The sequence below is a fragment of the Ambystoma mexicanum genome, chromosome 12 (genome assembly GCF_040938575.1).
Source record: "Ambystoma mexicanum isolate Mex_15411 chromosome 12, UKY_AmexF1_1, whole genome shotgun sequence".
NCBI lineage: Eukaryota > Metazoa > Chordata > Amphibia > Caudata > Ambystomatidae > Ambystoma > Ambystoma mexicanum.
In genome coordinates this window covers 1,161,521,633-1,161,539,907 of record NC_090936.1, presented here as the reverse complement: position 1 = coordinate 1,161,539,907, position 18,275 = coordinate 1,161,521,633, and the positions used below count along the sequence as shown (strand labels likewise).

Below are 18,275 nucleotides of genomic sequence, written 5' to 3'. Positions count from 1 at the left end.
GATTCACACTTTTCAGGACATATGCCAATGTGCACTCTGCCAGACATTTTGAACAGCTACAACAGGTATTTGTATTTTTCAGCACTGCGTCCCACCCTACCCTCAAACCATGATTCTGGTGTCCTGGAAAAGGGGGAACCTACTGACTTTTGGGACGTCCTGATCATGTGATGTTGGATATCATGCAGCCAAAATGATTTCTCTCCCCACAATGCACTGCACAATCCACGGGAAGGCTTGAGTCCACAATACGCAAGTGTAAACCTTCCTTATGCTGCAGTGATGCATACCTTGCAGCTAGAAAATATATCTTCCAAGATCAAGATGCAACCCGCTGAGCTAAACATTGTGTAGATGTCTGCAGTTCCGGCAGCCGCCACTTAACTCATTAGATCCAACAGGAGGGAACACCGGTGCAGGTGCCCCTTTCTCAGCAAGGTCCTGCTCAGCTACAGCCAATTACCTGAAGCATGGTGCCTTCACCCTCATTGTTCTCTGCACCCTTTGATTCCTGACCAAAATAAATCTAGGTTTCAGTGTTTTTTGTGTGTTTTTGCCTGAAAGTGCTAGGGCTGTATTCTCTTCTGAGAACTATTTGATGGCCTCTGTCTTTTAAACATAATATAAAAACCATTTAGTAAATTCACAAGTATAGAAGTACCATTTTGAACTCTCAAAGCCACGGTCTGCATTTTGGTGGTAATCACCAAACACGGTTTATGATATATGTCATGTCAAGTCATTAACACGCCTGTACACAAGTGTTTCTAGGTGCAACAAGGAAGGGGAAGACAAAGGGCAATAAAACAAACGATCTTACCTAGGCCTTATGTCATTCAGATCGTGCAAGGGTGAGGATAAGTGCCAGGGGGAGGGAAAGGGGGAGTGCAATAAGCAAAGCGCAAGTAAGTGCCGCTGGGGTGGTCAGTTCCAAGTAAGTGCAAGGAGGCAGGTGACTGTAGGGTTGCAGGTACAGTATCTAGTGCGTGGAGGCGGTGCAGGGGCTACTGGTCATGAAGTAGCCTGGTCCCCATACGGTTCAGAGAGAGGCTAGGCAAACAGTTGAGTGTAGCAGACAAGAACATCAGCAGGGGAGAGAAAGCAGAAGTGAAAAGTAAGGTCTTGAGTTGCTTTCGGAACCTGATGTGGTCCTGCTCAAGTTTGAGAGAGGCAGGGACGCTGTTCCAGAGGGAAGCGCCAGCCGAGGAGAGAGATCTATCCCCACTCTCTGCCAGAAGAAGCGTCTGACCCTCAAAGAGTTGGAGGTGGATGAGCGAAGAGCTCAAGAAGGAAAGTGCTTTTGGAAGAGAGTGTTGGCTTTAGTGTGGTCCCCAGCTCGAGAAAGCCTTGTGGACAATCTATAGGGTTTTGAACTTGATACCTGCAGCCACCGGGAACCAGAGGAGAGATTTCAGGGGTGAAGAGATACGATCCCTAGGCTTGAGGTCAAGGACAAGTCTCTCAGTCCTGTTCTGCATGAGTTGCAGAGGGGCGAAGAGTAGAGGCAATAAGAGTTAGAAAGAGGCTGTTGCAATAGTCCAGTCTAGAGAGAACCAGGGCTCTGGAGACTGTGAGCTTCTGGGGAAAAGTGAGAAAAGGAAGAATAGCTCTGAGAAGGTGCAGCGGGTAGCAGGACTTCTTAGAGATGTCTGATGTGAGGAGAGAAGGAAAGGGTGGAGTCTAAGATGACATCAAGGTTTTTTGCCTTGCAGGAAGGCGTAGGTAAAGTCTTAAAGAGGGTGGCCAGAGTGAACGCCGGAGTCCCAATGAGAAGGATCCGTCTTACTGGCATTCAGGCAGAGATCATTAGAGGAACACCAATCCTGAATTGCGGATAGACAATCAGGAATGAACGAGAGAGGAGACTGAGGAGAGCCTGACGGAGAACTGAGTGTCATCCGCATAACACAAAGTTGGTAGAGATGAGATGGGCCAGAGGTGCCTGGTTGCAGAGCCAGGGTGATAGGATAGGGCCCTGGGGAACACCACATGTGGAGAGAGGTGATGGAGAGAAAGGACCCCAGTTGGACCAGGGAGGGTCGATCAGAGAGGAAGTAGGTCAACCAAGCTAGGGCCTGGTCCGTGATGCCCAGGTAGTCACGCAGATGAGTGATCAGGATGGCGTGGTAGAACGTGTCGATTGCAGAGGAAAGATTAAGGAGGACCAGGACGGGAGGGAGGCTAGAGTCGAGATTTGAGAGCAGGTCTTCAGGAGAGCAGTTTCCATGCTGTTGGCTGCTCTAAAGCCAGACTGATGGTCATGGAGACGACCAACAGATTTGGTATGCAGAGTAAGCTGGGAGATGGTCAGATTTTCCATGAGTTAGCCTAGGAAAGAAGTGATTGAGATCAAGCGGTAGTTTGCCGGAGAGTAAGGATCTGCAGAAGGCTTCTTCAGGAGAAGGTGCACAAGGGAGTGCTTTAGTGGGGAGGGGAAAGTTCCTCCTTAAGCAATAAACGTTAACTTCGTTAGTGTACATCAAATGTTTGTGAAGTGCTGTGCATTTTTGATGCACTGCTGAACATGCAACCACGCCTTCTGGCTCCTTATGACCTGCCGGTTGATTGTTCCTTGGGTCCATGGCTGCTAATAAAAGGAAATCTATAACTAAGAAAATGCAATTTGAAAACAGGACTGGTTGAATTACTTGTAACACACAAAAACAGGTTTTGTAGCACTGTCTTGTGCACATTAGTTTGAGCCAGAGTCAATTTTGAAACCGCTACAACTATCTCTGGGTAGAAGCACCCCCTGTCCCTATCAGGGGGTGCTGTTCCTAGGATGACGGTGAGGCGCCGCCTCTCTAAAAGAAAAGAGGGAGAAATCTATCCCTACTTAATAATACACCTTAAAATCTGACTTTTTAAATATGTGTCTCCTACAAACCCACACTAGTTGTAACCCATGCAGCAAACAGAACATCACTGTCAACATGTTCATGCAATAAACATTAGTAAGGGGAATTTCATATGTGGTTAGTGAAGCCATTGTTTATAAACCAACAAAGTAATATGTAACACAATGAGGTATTGGGGCAAAACAAAGAGACAAGTATGGAGTCTGTGATTCAGCACTATATTGTTATGCAATGGTGTGCCATATAAGTGGCATCAAAGCTGAGGAGAGGGCAAAACTGCAAAAAAGGTTTTGGAAATCGAGGTTTGAAGATTTCAAAAACCTGACTATTGTTTAAATGTGGGCTCTCAATGACAGATTCCCAACTCTCACCAAATCTATCAATCCAGCATACACAAACCTCAGCGCCAACATGAGCAATGGTACAGTACAGAATGATTTCAGAGATGGAAGGCATTCACTACTTGGCTGAAGATAAAGTGACCACATCCCAGGTGCCGTGTAATACTACCTCTGCCAAACATCATCCGTAGAAGCAACTTTGCAGTTGATGTGACCACGCCATCAAGTCTTCATTTCAGCTCTCACAAGTGCAGTCGTCACACCAATGCTATGCTTCAACAATAATATTCTACGTCCTTTAGAGTGCAATGTACAGCCCTGGGCTTCACAGGGAGTGTCGATGTAGCTCACAGGAAACCTGATCTAGGAACTAAGCTTGGCTTATTGCCATTGTTCTAACTTTGCAGACTACGCCAGTCTACTGGCTAGACTGCACTGCTGGGATCCGCCATTCAGAAGGGCACATACTGCTACATTTGTGCCATCTGAAACTACATGTGAAGATGAAGGGTCCCAGCATATAACTCCAACCATCAAAAAGGAACAACAGGGCATTGGGTTGAGAAATCTGGCTACTTGTCATTCTCTTCATTATGCACGTTATCCTTTCAAAACGACCCCTGGTTCTGCTCTGAAGACCAGCACTTAAGGATTTCCTGTAGACTTGACATTTGGGACCAGGCAAGGCAAGGTTTTCGTTTTGGTGGGTAACACAATCTTCTCTAGGGGTCTGCAACCTTTGGCTCTCCAGGGTTCAAGCAGCACCAATGTACTGTGAGTCCAAGAATGGACATTGGCAGAGGCCACATGCAGAGGTTAAAAGAAACATATTTGTGGTACAGGATTACTAGTTTTCTTTAACAAACCCACAAGAGGCAGATGGTGAAATAACAGTTTATTATTTTAAAAAGTGCATCAGTGAGTAGGGTTGTCACAAGGGCACTGTTCTAACAAGTTAATAAAATGGTTGTGTAGTACACAAGCGCTCATGGCTGTACAAATTGATACTTGAGCACACCTTTACACAAAAGAATATCAGACGGGTGGATGAGGTGGCAGAGGTGAGAGGTGGCAAGTGCAAATCAGTGCGCACATGCTTCTATTTCTAAATGTATATACAGTGCCCTGTGAGAAGGCATTCAGTCTCATTAGCAGTGTCAATTTTTTCGTGCAGGTTTGGAGGGTTGTTGACTCCGTGAATACATTGCTTTGTGGATGTCAGTCCTTTGCACGTCCTTTGGCATTTCCGCTAGAATTGGTTTTGGAGCTTCATCTTCAGATCCTCATTGAGTCCTCTTTCATATCGAGCCAGACTGGAAATCCACATTGCGATGTGAGGTGTAATTCAAGGTGTATATTCAATTATGTGGGTGTAGGCTGTGCTGATTATCTTCAGCCCACACACAGTTAATTAAAACTGGTGACCGGCTGCATTTGTTGTCCTTTAGGCAGAACTAAAAAATATTCACCGGGGCAACAAATAACAAGGAGTACAATGTAGTGTTAATTTCTTTAAGAGTGAATGAAGTCTACAATGGAATCTATTTTTTAACAAACCAGTTTCCACCAATAATCTTTATTAAATGAGTGCAAAAGTGCAAATGTTAAAATTTCAATGCCCAGAGCACTAAGACTAGTGCCAGACTATCGTAAATACTCATGTATTTAATCTTTCAGATACAGTACCGCCAATTTAACCTGAACTCCAATGAAAAGATCACAAGATGGGATTCTGAGCTGTTTAACAAAGCCAATACATTTTGCATTTCCATTTCTTATCCTGGCAAGACAAAACATGTAATCTTTACAGGCCAGACATTTCTGATAAAAACATTGCAGGAATTCAATTCACTTGCCAGGGGGTGATTTGCGTTCAGTGCTTTCTTTGTACTTTACTAGTGGCTTTCATAGCTTTTCTGTTTTCATTTGCAGGACACTGTTTCCGTACAACATATCTTACTAGGACAAACATTGATAAAGATGCAAATTTTAGAAGGAGAAATAACATGCAACCACAAATAAAGAAAGATGTTCATTTTTGGGGTCCGATTCTCCTCTCATTCCAAGGTGCCAGGGAGCAATTGAGGGGTATATTATCACAGACTTTAAAAAAATCCTGTGTTCACAAAGGTCAGGCTTAACATATGAGCCCATCCACAATATTAGACCTAGGCAGGCAGGGACTCATTCTCTTTCTTGTGGGTATTCCACTTTCTGGAACGTGATAATGCCTTTATAAATGCCAACATTTTGTTCCTTGGGTTAATGGAAACAAAGACAGAGAAGCCCCCAGAAAGCTCAGGTGGTACGAGGGGGGGGCACATTTCAAAAAGTGATTCAGTAGGCATTTCCCTTTAATCTAAAAGAAGAACACTCAATGTAAATGCAATTGATTGCAATGTAAATAGATTGGTTAATTAAACGTGCAGTGGCCACATTCTTTCCAAGTAGTGTTCTGTTAAAGCAGACCAGAAACTGCCATTCATTCATCCGTCCGTACATATGCAATTTGAAACAAAACAGTGATTTAACAGTTGATTAAACAAAGATCAAAACCTTTCTGAAACTACAAACTAATCATGTATTATCTGAGTGAACTATTTAAAACTATTCACCAAGAAGAGTGCTTGTAAGGCAAGTATATCACTCCTAGGTTAATGAACCCTTCTGATCAGGCTTATAGAAGATGCCTACATAGATTACACAATTCTGTACTACAAAACTGGGGCACGGAGGACACCCCTTTGAACAGTATTCTTACATGCCAAATGGTTTCCATGAGCAAGTGTATAAAAGCCAGGAGGCCAACCTGGGAGTGACACAAACGGGCGAGGGAGGAGTGGTCATGAGACCAACTGGCGTGAAAAGGATGTGCTAACTTGCCAATACCACTGACAACTGTGTGTATTTTCTCCTTTGACATAAACGTTTAACATCAGACATCTTTCAGGTTACTTTTCTAAAAGACATTGCGCTGAGTAGGTGAAAACTTGCTTCAACGCTTTCAGTGCTCTAAAGTGAACATTAGTCAGTGGTAAGTCTTCCATCGCTGTAAGTTCAAGGTTATGGCTTCTTATGGGGTGATGATGTTCAGTGCAGAAGCTGCTTGCGCGGTGTGGGGCAATACAGTAGTTTCACAGAAGGCCACTCCATTTCTGTGGGCTGTAGGTACATTGGCATTAGACTGCCTGCTGATGAACTAATGCAGACTCTTTATGCTTGGTGACGGGCTCCATTCGTCCGCATACAAATGAGTGGGCCATTGCCAAGAGCATGGTTTGAACCCGGTTAAACTATTAGCTACGTGAATTTCCAAAGATTAAAAAGTCATGCCCAGTTGGTGATGCAAAATATTCGAAATGTGGTTTTGTTGTGGCCAAGCTTGAAACCAGGAAAATATTCATTTGCTTTTATACGTTTACATTGCAGGAGGTAAAGAGGATTGTGTGTAGCAAAATAGATCTTCCAGATGAAAAACCAATTTGTGGGGTACTCTAGATGGGGTTCCTTGGTAACCAGCCTGGTTCAGCCCAACCTGGCATCAAATGGTTTGGAGTCTGATCAATGCTACTTTAAGGGCTGTTGGGAGAACCTGGGCATTCGCATTCTGTGATTCATGAACATTAGCCGTGGGTCAAACCTGTAACTGCAAAGAAAAAGGGGGGGGGGGGAAGAGTGATTAATAGGAGTCATAGTATATGCAGTGATAGATGTACACATGTCAACACACCAATGTAGCTCTGCACTGCAAAATGAGACAACGGCACTTTCATCCAAAGTGACTGGTCGATTGGGGTGATGACCTTATGCAAAGAACCGACTGAAGAAGCACCATGAAGATGACGAGGAAGGAAAGGAGCTTTGATGACCCTGTATTTGGCATCAAGGTTTTACAGTAGCTAAAAGTAGGTTTACTGTGAGATAATCAAGTCTACCGTGGGGTGGAGGGCAGGGGACTACTGTCATACAAATGATTTACCTTCCGTAATGGTTTTTCATTGAAAATGTCCCCGAGTCTGGGTCGGAAAGTTTCCAAACAACCACAAGGTGGTGCCCTGAAGCTTCACGGCCAAATTCATAAATTCTAGAGGGATTTGCTGATGCAGTTTCCCTCCTCCACCCCCCTTGCCTCTACCAGCAACCACAAGGAATGGCAGAACTATGACATGGAATACGTTTTCCAGCATTGGCATCTTTCATAGATTCACATGCTGCCTTAATATTCCACGGAATCAGGCTGGGAAACCTCGGTAACAGAGCAGCTGTCATTCGAATTTGAAAACCGGCCCCCACTTTAGTGTTCTCTTATCGTTTTGGGTCATTTTATCCTTTAGCCAATAGGCAGTGTCTCCCTTAGCTCCACACTTGGAGGCAATCTTCAGATTAGAATAGTGCATGGGAGAGTGCCAAGATGAGTCCAGAAGATATGCAGAGAGGGGGGGGGAGTGAGGGAGTCGCATGTGAATCATTGAAATATAACAAGACTCGAGAACAGGAGTTACAGGGAAGTAACATATTCCTTCCCCAGCATTGGATCTTTTACAAAGTCACATGCGGTTTGAATAGTTTATAAAGCAGTATACAGATCCCGGACTCCTTTGGGGAGTCCCTGTTGACACTCATAATCTTGTGAAGATGTGAACAGAAATTCATGTGTCTGCCCACCCAGCAGAACACCAGAGAGGAAGGCAGTGGTTGAATAAATGGCTCTTGTGGAGTGCGCTGCAGGCGGACCATCTAGGAAGTGGCCTATAGGAGATGCAACCAGACAACCATCGGGAGATGGAGGACTTGGCCCCACGGCTGTTGGCAAGAGGCTGTCGAACGGCACAAACAGCTGAGATGATTTTCGGAATTGTTCTGGGCAACATAGTACTTAAGTCCACATGACATCTAAGGAATGTAGAGAGCGTTTCACTGGAGTAGGGGATCCAAAGAAGACAGGCAGGGCCAATGTCTCATTGAGATGGACTATCGAACGCACATTGGGCATGGGATTTGTCTGTAAAGAGACCTCAAATTTGGAACACAAGATAAAGGGCGTTTATAGAATAAAGCTCGGATCTCATACACTGTCCTGGCAGAGGTGATGACGACCAAGAAAGCAGTCTTCCACGAAAGAAACTGGATGCTTGTTTTGAGAAAGGGAGGTCCTAATACCTTGGAAAAAACAACCTTCAACTACCAAGCTGGAGCGTGTGCCTGCAATGGCTGGAAAGTACAGAAAAGTCCCTTTAGGAATTCTTTAATAAGACGGTAGGACCATAATGAAGGTGTGGTAGAGGTGCAAATAAACTGAGAAATCGAAGCAAGATGGACACTAATATAGAAATGTGCAACGCCACTGAGAACCAATGACAATAGGTATGCCAGAATTTCCTGAGGCTGGAAGTGGAAGGGATCAATATTGTTTGTAGTTTATCAAACCATGAAACTCATCCACTTGCTATTATAGCAAGAGACGGTAGAAGGTGCACAAGCATTAGCAAGAATGTCTCTGCAATCTTAAGGAATGGGGATGTGTCCGTATTCAACAAAAGCAGAAGACAAGCCATTAGAGTGAGAGTGACGGAAACGTGGTGTGGGATTGTTCCCTTGTCCCTAGAGAGAAGACTGACAAACGGTGGGCCTTCATCTGGGAGACCACCGAGGAGGTCCGAAGACCAGAACTGTCTTCGGTAGGACGGGGCCACTCAAATCAGTTTGCACTGATGTTGTCTGAAAGCATGTAGGACCCTTGGAATGAGTTTAAATGGATGGAACTTTATCTTGACCCTTTTCACAACAAGTTGGGTGCTGTTGTCCGACCACGCGGTCCACCCATGTCAGGATCCCATGGCACACTTACACATGTTCAAAGAGACACTATACTAGAAAATCCTCATTTAAGAGATTACACCATCACACACATATGTAGAAGTATGGTTGAATGAGGTTTGGATGTTGATTCTGAATTTTACATTAGATTATTTAAATAAATTTCCTTAATGTTAATCTAATCAGGAAGTGTCTAATTTCCCAAGCCAAGATGGTGGGTCTGTTCCATAAAAGTGATTGGATGAGAAGTGCTGTGAGGTAACTTGGAACTTTCACCAAGATTCTAAACTGCCTTTTGTTATGAAGAGGCTGGCACAGACAGGTAAGATATATTAAAGGTTTTATTAGTAATTGACAAAGGAAGGAGACCCCCAACATGTAGAGACTCCTCTCCTTCAGCTCTCTCCCCAACTGACCAAATTAGAACTCTTAGATAATCAACCAAGAACATTGTCATCAACATTCCATGACATCATACTTAGATCCAGCACACAGAAACATCATGGAGGGCATTCTCCACTTATCTCTGATGAATCACTACAACACATCTTCCCCTTTTTTTTTTAACTTCATTTATATAACCTAACATCCAATCACACCCATAACTCAAAGGTGTCACGTAGATGACCGCAATAACTCACATAAATTGGTCCAGTCCTCACACACATACTACATATGCCCTCTCTTGACGGCAGCAATCCTCTCTTTATTCCACACTTGCCCTCCAGTCACACGTACGGCCCCTTTCATGACCGCCACAACTCTGACTGGATCCGAATAAAGAGATTCTCCTTTCTTCTTCACAATTCCTTTCTTGATCCTAACCCAATCTCCACACTCTACGCGCAACACCTTCTTACCTCTCTTCACGTTTTCACGCGCCACCCATTCAGACTTCTTTCTCACCAATGACTTTCTTACTTCATCAACAACCAGATCTGTTCCCCGACTCCTGCCCAGCCACGGCGGACACGCCATCGAATAGGGCTTCCTGCCTCTCATCAGCTCAAACGGGCACAAACCTGTCGTAGAATGAGGCGCCATCCTTAGGGCCCAGATCCTATTCTGTATCACAGCCAACTTGTCCAATCCGCATTCTTCCCCCATGCGAATACTCTCCATCACACACCTATTCATCCTTTCAACTACACCATTGGATTCAGGATGATAAAATGAAGTCCTTTTATGACGCACTCCACACTTCCTTAAATAGTTGGTGAAATTTCCACCCACAAATTGGGGACCATTATCCGTCAACAGACTCTCCGTTGACCTTCATTGGAAAATATCTCCTGCAAAGTTTTTATCATGCTTTCTCCTGTCACATCTCTCACAATTTTAAAATTCACCCACCTGGAGAACAGATCCACCACCAGCACTACGAATTTTCCACGTCCATACCCCAATTCCACAGGACCCAGGATATCCATTGCAAGATCACTCCATATCCTGGACGGAAGACCTACGTCCACAAACGGTTGCTTCTTAGCTACCGATCCCTTCCCACTCCTGATACAAAACGGACAATTTTCTAAACAATTTTCTGTTTCCCTGTCAAAACCCGGCCACCAATAATCTTCCCTCAATACACTTTTGGTAACTCCTATGTGGCCACTGTGTGCCAACTCTATCACTCTCTTCCTCAATCCAACTGGAACCACAGCCCTTCCCCATCTGAACAATACCCCGCCGATGACCGACAATTCATCCTTCACTTCCCAATACGGCCTCGCGCCTTCCGCTATTTCCACTTTCTTCGGCCATGCAGCAGAAACAACATACAGAACTATTTTATGCATATTCTCATCGCTCCTCATCCCTTCCAATCACTCCTGTTTGGACACTATACCATCTGTGTTGACAAACACCAATTCCATTTCTTCATCTTCCACAACTCCAGAATCACTTACTCTCATCCTCGACAGATTATCAACCAATACGTTGTCCTTCCCAGGAATGACCTCCATCTTGAAAGAATGTGTTTGCATTCTTGTGACCCATCCTGCCACCCTGCGGGAAACCTTATCAAGGCCCTTGTTCTCAAATATGGCTTTAAGTGGTTTGTGATCAGTCCGAATTACGAACTCTACACCCCACACAAAGTTTTTGAATCGTTCCGCTGCCCAGAAACATGCCAACGCCTCCTTCTCGAGAACAGAATATCTCACTTCCGCTCCCTTGAGGCCCCTTGACGCATGGGCAATCACTTCCTCAGACCCATCGTCTTGTTTCTGAGATAAAACCGCACCTAAGCCACACTCACTGGCATCCACTGTGATGATGGATGGCTTTCTTGTGTCAAAGCAACCTAAGGGTTGGGCTAAGTTTATCTCTTCTTTTATACCTTTAAATTCCGCCTCGCACTGACTATTCCACGCAAACTCAGCACCTTTCCTCAGAATTTTTCTCATCTCATGCACCTTGTCAGCATAATTTACCACAAATTTCTGGTAAAATTCTGTCATTCCCAAAAAAGAGCGTAACTCACTCTTATCAATCGGTCTTTCTATCCTCTTTATGGCATTCACCATTTCCTCCTTGGGTTTGATACCACTCCCCGACGCTTCATGTCCCAAATAGTCCACTTCAGTCACAGCAAATTTGCATTTCTCCTCCTTAAGTGTGATCCCTCTTTCCTCGAATATCTTCAACACCTCATCCAAATTCCTGTCATGCTCCTCCAATGTTACTCCACTCACCAGCACATCATCCTGGAAACAGAAAACACCCTTCAACAAGCGATCCGTAATCTTCTGGAACACTGAAGAAGCGGATGCTAACCCAAAGGGCATCCTCCTGAATTGAAATACACCTTCATGTGTCACAAACGCCGTGACTTTCCTACATCCCTCCTCCAACTCCACTTGATGATAGGCTGACGTCATATCCAATTTAGAAAAGTACTTCCCTCCACCCACCATGGTTAACAATTCACCCATGTTGGGCAGTGGGTGCCTATCCACCAATATACACTTATTCAACTCGCGCATATCAACGCACAACCTCAGATCCCCTGAACTTTTCTTCACAATGACGACCGGGGAAACCCACTCGACCCCCCCTGCTCTTTCAATCACGCCTGACTTGAGAAGTTTCTCCAATTCCTTCTTTACCTTGTCCCTTAAGACTAAAGGGACGGGCCTGAGTTTCGCCACGGTGGGAACACTGCCTCTCTTCAACAATATCTGATGCTGAAATCCCTTCACCCTTCCCAACGTCTCATCAATACCTTCCCATGCTCTCTCACATACTTGCTATACATCGAACACACTTCCGCTACATGTAAAACTTGATCAGGATGGTTTGGATCCAATCTGATTCCCAAATTCTTTTGCTCTCTCCATCCTAGCAAAGATTGGCCCTTCTTTGTCACATACACCTTCCCCTCACAGCATCGTCCTTTAAATTCAAACTTACTCCAGACATACCCCAGCAAATCAATCTTTTCTTGGTTGTACCCCCCTGGACTTATGTCTGGCACCAATAATGTCGACACTGCCCCTTTCATTTCATCCTCAAATGCGCTTTTGGATATCAAAGTGATCTTTGACCCCGAATCAGCCATCATCGACACTTTACATCCGTTCACCGTCACAACAGTATATGGGCGCTCACAATCATCCGGGATATCATCCCTCCCAATAACATTAACAGTGTCATCTTGCAAAGTCATTACAGCGTCATCTTCTGATGACCTCCCTTCTTCCTCTTCATTCACATATAGAACTTTCCTTTGATTCATTTGGCCAAATTGATAATTCTTGCAGCACGTCCCAAAGTGTCCTCTCCTTTTGCACTTATTGCAGATCGCCTTCCGCCCTGGACACACCACTGAAGAAGCAAAATGGGTCGCACTGGCGCATCTATAGCACAATCTCTCATCCTTTTTATCTTCTCTTTGCGCTGATTCTTGATTTCTTCTTTCTTCCACATTGCTCCTCTCCTTCGGTTTGTTTCTTCCCTTCCTCTTGGTCTTCCCTTCATTCACCTTCAATACTTCCGGCTTGGCTTCTTTAGAATCTCCTCCTTCAGCTTTCGATAGCTTGGCTACACATGCCAACGAATGTTCCACACGTTTGGCTAAGTCCAATACCTCGTCCAAATTCGGCTCGTCCTTCAGCCACAGTTCCTCGCGTATCTTATTAGACCGACAATGCGTCATGAATTGATCGCGAATGTGCTCATCAAAACTTCCTTGAAATTTACAGTTTAGAGCCAGATGACGTAGGGCAGTTACATAGTCTTCCACAGACTCCCCCCTGGGCTTGCATGCGCATACGGAAATTGTAACTTTCCAAGATCGTGCTTCTTTTTGGATTGAAATGTTTATCTAGTCTTATCAAAGCTGACTCGAAATCATTCAATTCATCCCCGCTTCCATCACTTGTTAAATGAGGGAGAGTCTCAAAAATTCTTTGGCCTTCATAACCCAGAAAATGAAGTAACAACGCTAATTTCCTTTCGCTGGAATATGCCGTTCCCCCGGCTGCCTTCATATAATGCATAAAACCTTTGCGCCATTGGGGCCAAGCAATCTTTGCCGCTCCCGGCGTGGGCATAAATGTGGGTGGTCCAGATATGCCAGGTAAAGCTGCCATGTCTTAGGGTCACAGTTCTATTTCAGAACAGAGTTTTTTTTTCTTTTATATGCACTAGTAATTTAAGCCCAGCGCGCTTGCTGTCACAACAGGGTTTTCCTCTTTGATGCAGGGATAACTTTGCTGTCAGGAGCCCCTTTTTGCTTCCACAGTTCACTTTCCACCCACTCAAATGACTCGCAGTAACACTGTGCCCAAAACAGCACTGTATAAGTTGTGGTTTACTCTCTATTACATGTGTTACGGTAGATAAACTGCCACCTCCTGATGACCTGTCCCTCTATTATGAGGAATACGGTACTTCAGCACGAACCGTGTTCATTCCTGCTTGAAACACAAACAAATCGTGGGTTGGCCCGTGCAGGGATCCGCGGCGGCGTGACAGAAACATGCACTTACTTGGCAGTGGCCGCAGGGGTATGGTGGCCGCTCAACGCCTGGGACCAGCGGAGCAACCTTCCCCCACGCCGATGACGCCCGGCCAGCACGTCCCCAGACGGCACTTCCACTGGTAGGCGGCCGCCCCACCGTGTTCCCTAAGAAGCAACCGTTTGTGGACGTAGGTCTTCCGTCCAGGATATGGAGTGATCTCGCAATGGATATCCTGGGTCCTGTGGAATTGGGGTATGGACGTGGAAAATTCGTAGTGCTGGTGGTGGATCTGTTCTCCAGGTGGGTGAATTTTAAAATTGTGAGAGATGTGACAGGAGAAAGCATGATAAAAACTTTGCAGGAGATATTTTCCAATGAAGGTCTACCGGAGAGTCTGTTGACGGATAATGGTCCCCAATTTGTGGGTGGAAATTTCACCAACTATTTAAGGAAGTGTGGAGTGCATCATAAAAGGACTTCATTATATCATCCTGAATCCAATGGTGTAGTTGAAAGGATGAATAGGTGTGTGATGGAGAGTATTCGCATGGGGGAAGAATGCGGATTGGACAAGTTGGCTGTGATACAGAATAGGATCTGGGCCCTAAGGATGGCGCCTCATTCTACGACAGGTTTGTGCCCGTTTGAGCTGATGAGAGGCAGGAAGCCCTATTCGATGGCGTGTCCGCCGTGGCTGGGCAGGAGTCGGGAAACAGATCTGGTTGTTGATGAAGTAAGAAAGTCATTGGTGAGAAAGAAGTCTGAATGGGTGGCGCGTGAAAACGTGAAGAGAGGTAAGAAGGTGTTGCGCGTAGAGTGTGGAGATTGGGTTAGGATCAAGAAAGGAATTGTGAAGAAGAAAGGAGAATCTCTTTATTCGGATCCAGTCAGAGTTGTGGCGGTCATGAAAGGGGCCGTACGTGTGACTGGAGGGCAAGTGTGGAATAAAGAGAGGATTGCTGCGGTCAAGAGAGGGCATATGTAGTATGTGGGTGAGGACTGGACCAATTTATGTGAGTTATTGCGGTCATCTACGTGACACCTTTGAGTTATGGGTGTGATTGGATGTTAGGTTATATAAATGAAGTTAAAAAAAAAAGGGGAAGATGTGTTGTAGTGATTCATCAGAGATAAGTGGAGAATGCCCTCCATGATGTTTCTGTGTGCTGGATCTAAGTATGATATCATGGAATGTTGATGACAATGTTCTTGGTTGATTATCTAAGAGTTCTAATTTGGTCAGTTGGGGAGAGAGCTGAAGGAGAGGAGTCTCTACATGTTGGGGGTCTCCTTCCTTTGTCAATTACTAATAAAACCTTTAATATATCTTACCTGTCTGCGCCAACTCAAAGGTGTCACGTAGATGACCGCAATAACTCACATAAATTGGTCCAGTCCTCACACACATACTACATATGCCCTCTCTTGACCGCAGCAATCCTCTCTTTATTCCACACTTGCCCTCCAGTCACACGTACTGCCCCTTTCATGACCGCCACAACTCTGACTGGATCCGAATAAAGAGATTCTCCTTTCTTCTTCACAATTCCTTTCTTGATCCTAACCCAATCTCCACACTCTACGCGCAACACCTTCTTACCTCTCTTCACGTTTTCACGCGCCACCCATTCAGACTTCTTTCTCACCAATGACTTTCTTACTTCATCAACAACCAGATCTGTTTCCCGACTCCTGCCCAGCCACGGCGGACACGCCATCGAATAGGGCTTCCTGCCTCTCATCAGCTCAAATGGGCACAAACCTGTCGTAGAATGAGGCGCCATCCTTAGGGCCCAGATCCTATGAACTTTTCTTCACAATGACGACCGGGGAAACCCACTCGACCCCCCCTGCTCTTTCAATCACGCCTGACTTGAGAAGTTTCTCCAATTCCTTCTTTACCTTGTCCCTTAAGACTAAAGGGACGGGCCTGAGTTTCGCCACGGTGGGAACATGGGGGTCTCTCAGGGTGGGTCTCTCAGCGGCCTTCAGGAGCAAAACAAACACGGCTGGCTGCTGGAGGTCTCCTTTCACCTATCCGCTGTGGCCAAATCATCCCATCCTCGTCGCCATTGTTATGAAGAGGCTGGCGCAGACAGGTAAGATATATTAAAGGTTTTATTAGTAATTGACAAAGGAAGGAGACCCCCAACATGTAGAGACTCCTCTCCTTCAGCTCTCTCCCCAACTGACCAAATTAGAACTCTTAGATAATCAACCAAGAACATTGTCATCAACATTCCATGACATCATACTTAGATCCAGCACACAGAAACATCATGGAGGGCATTCTCCACTTATCTCTGATGAATCACTACAACACCTTTCATTCCAGTTTCCTTAGAGGAAGGTAGCAGTTATTTTAGCTCTGAAGAAAATTTAACTAAATTTGAATTTGAGAAACTAATTAAGAAGTTACTCTGGAGAAGATATTGTTCAAGAAGAACTTATCCTGCATTGAAAGAACTATATACTATACAGATGAAGCAAGCTAAGTCCATAAGTGGAAAATCATTATCATTTGTTATCAAAAATGACTTACAAGTTGAGTCAAGAAATATTTTTTGAACAATAATTCTACAATGCAATGAACTTTAATGTGCTCTAGCTCGTGTTGTTTACCGTCTGATAAGTGAACGTTTGGTTTTTAGTACTTGCGGCTGCAGTTACTTTTTTCTTATTTAGCGTTTAGTAGGTTTAATATGCTGAACTTAGGTCAATATTGTATAATTGTGTTTATACTATTATAGTGTTTTACAAATACTAATTTATATACTAACCAAAAGAAAATATTTATTTGAATGTTCGCGTGCGCGTGACATTCGTTTTAGATACTTAGAGGAACGACCAGTAGACGTGTATCTGACGTCTTTCTTCTGTTTATATTTACTTCCTGTTGTGACGCATGAAATATAATCCATGCTTGAGAGTATATTGCTGTTGAAGATATTTTTGTGATATCGGTTGCGCGGCAGGTGTGGGATCTGTGTTGAAACTTGGTTCTCCTTTAGTGTGCGATTCTTTTCCTGATCGCGTGGTGTGCGCAGCTCCTTTTAAGTGCGCGGTCATCTTCTGCAGCGCGTTTCCATTCCGTATGCGCGGCTCCTTTACAGTGCACGGTCATCTGCTACAGCATGGATCCTTTCAAGAGTGCATGGTGTGTGCAGCTCCTCTTCAAGTGTGCGGTTCATTTTATGAAGGCGCGGTTTGGATATGAGGCGAGTTATTTCTTGTTTGCTTCGTTATTTTTTAGAGAACATCTTCATCTAGGATTCCTGTATCTATTTCAGTTAAGGTATGAGCACGCTATTTCCGGACTTAAAGCTTATTCCTTTTCAACATTTGTTCCTCAGTTAAAGTGAAATCTACCAAGAAAAAATACCATTACCAATTCATTTGGAGAAATTTATAAACATTCAGTCAAGGACATTTATTTTCCAAGTCATATCCTTGAAGTATATATTGGACAATTTTTGCTTCATAATTAACTAAGACTCCAAGGTTTTAAGTTTGAATGAAAAGAAGAGATCAAAGAAAATATTTAAAGATACTAAGCAATAATAAGCCTATCAGCTATTCAGCATAGGCTGCAGGTATACATACATATATGTTATTTTAACTAAATACATACAAAAGTAATTGAAATTCGAGTAATATTAATAGAATATTATATGTGTTTAGTTCTTCACAGACACAACACTGAAGAAGCATCTAGCCAGTACACCAGTTCCAGATGAATAACCAGTAGAGAAGAGGTCTACATAGAATACCAGTGAAGATCTGCTTTTGTTTTGTTCTCCATTCCCCTTTCCCCTTGGGTTTGCCAGTTTAGTAATTATATCTTTTTGAGATTGTTGAATTGACACATCTGGGAGCTCTGGTGGGCCAGCATCACTCCTGCAGGAAGATTCAAGATTGGACCATGACAACCCATGACAGGTCTCGCAACCACAAACCCTTAGTTCTCCTGCTCACATAAAAGTTCCTCAGTATCGTGCTTCTCTGAGTTTCATATTCACTGTCTCATTGTATTTCAGGCTCTTATTCACACTTGACTTTTGGTGACCCTTTCACCCCTTCGTGCTTAGCTTCTTTCAAGTGTGTAGGTTACTGTCCTTTAAGCACAGTTTTAGGGTACAATCAGTTTGCTTTTCAACAAACACACGGTTTCTCAACCTTAACTTCAACTCTGAAGTCAGTCATTAACTCAACTTACTTTCTTACATTTCATATTTAATATTGGCAATTATTGTGCCTCGAACAACTTACCTTTCTTGCTTTCACTTAGA

At 44.2% G+C, this 18,275-nt stretch overlaps 1 protein-coding gene across 2 annotated transcripts in view; it reads right to left on the bottom strand.

Annotated features, from left to right (window-relative positions):
- The window catches only part of GNS (glucosamine (N-acetyl)-6-sulfatase), a 465,071-nt gene that overhangs the window by 33,398 nt on the left and 413,398 nt on the right, over positions 1-18,275 (bottom strand). Inside the window, exon 14 of one of the 2 annotated variants that reach the window (XM_069629768.1) lies at positions 4,080-6,845. The exons of the other annotated variant lie outside the window; for it this stretch is intronic. Within the exon in view, the coding sequence (XP_069485869.1) occupies positions 6,767-6,845 (79 nt within the window). The 3' untranslated portion in view covers positions 4,080-6,766. Of the gene's footprint in view, positions 1-4,079; positions 6,846-18,275 lie in introns of those variants that run through there. 2 annotated transcript variants of the gene reach the window in all.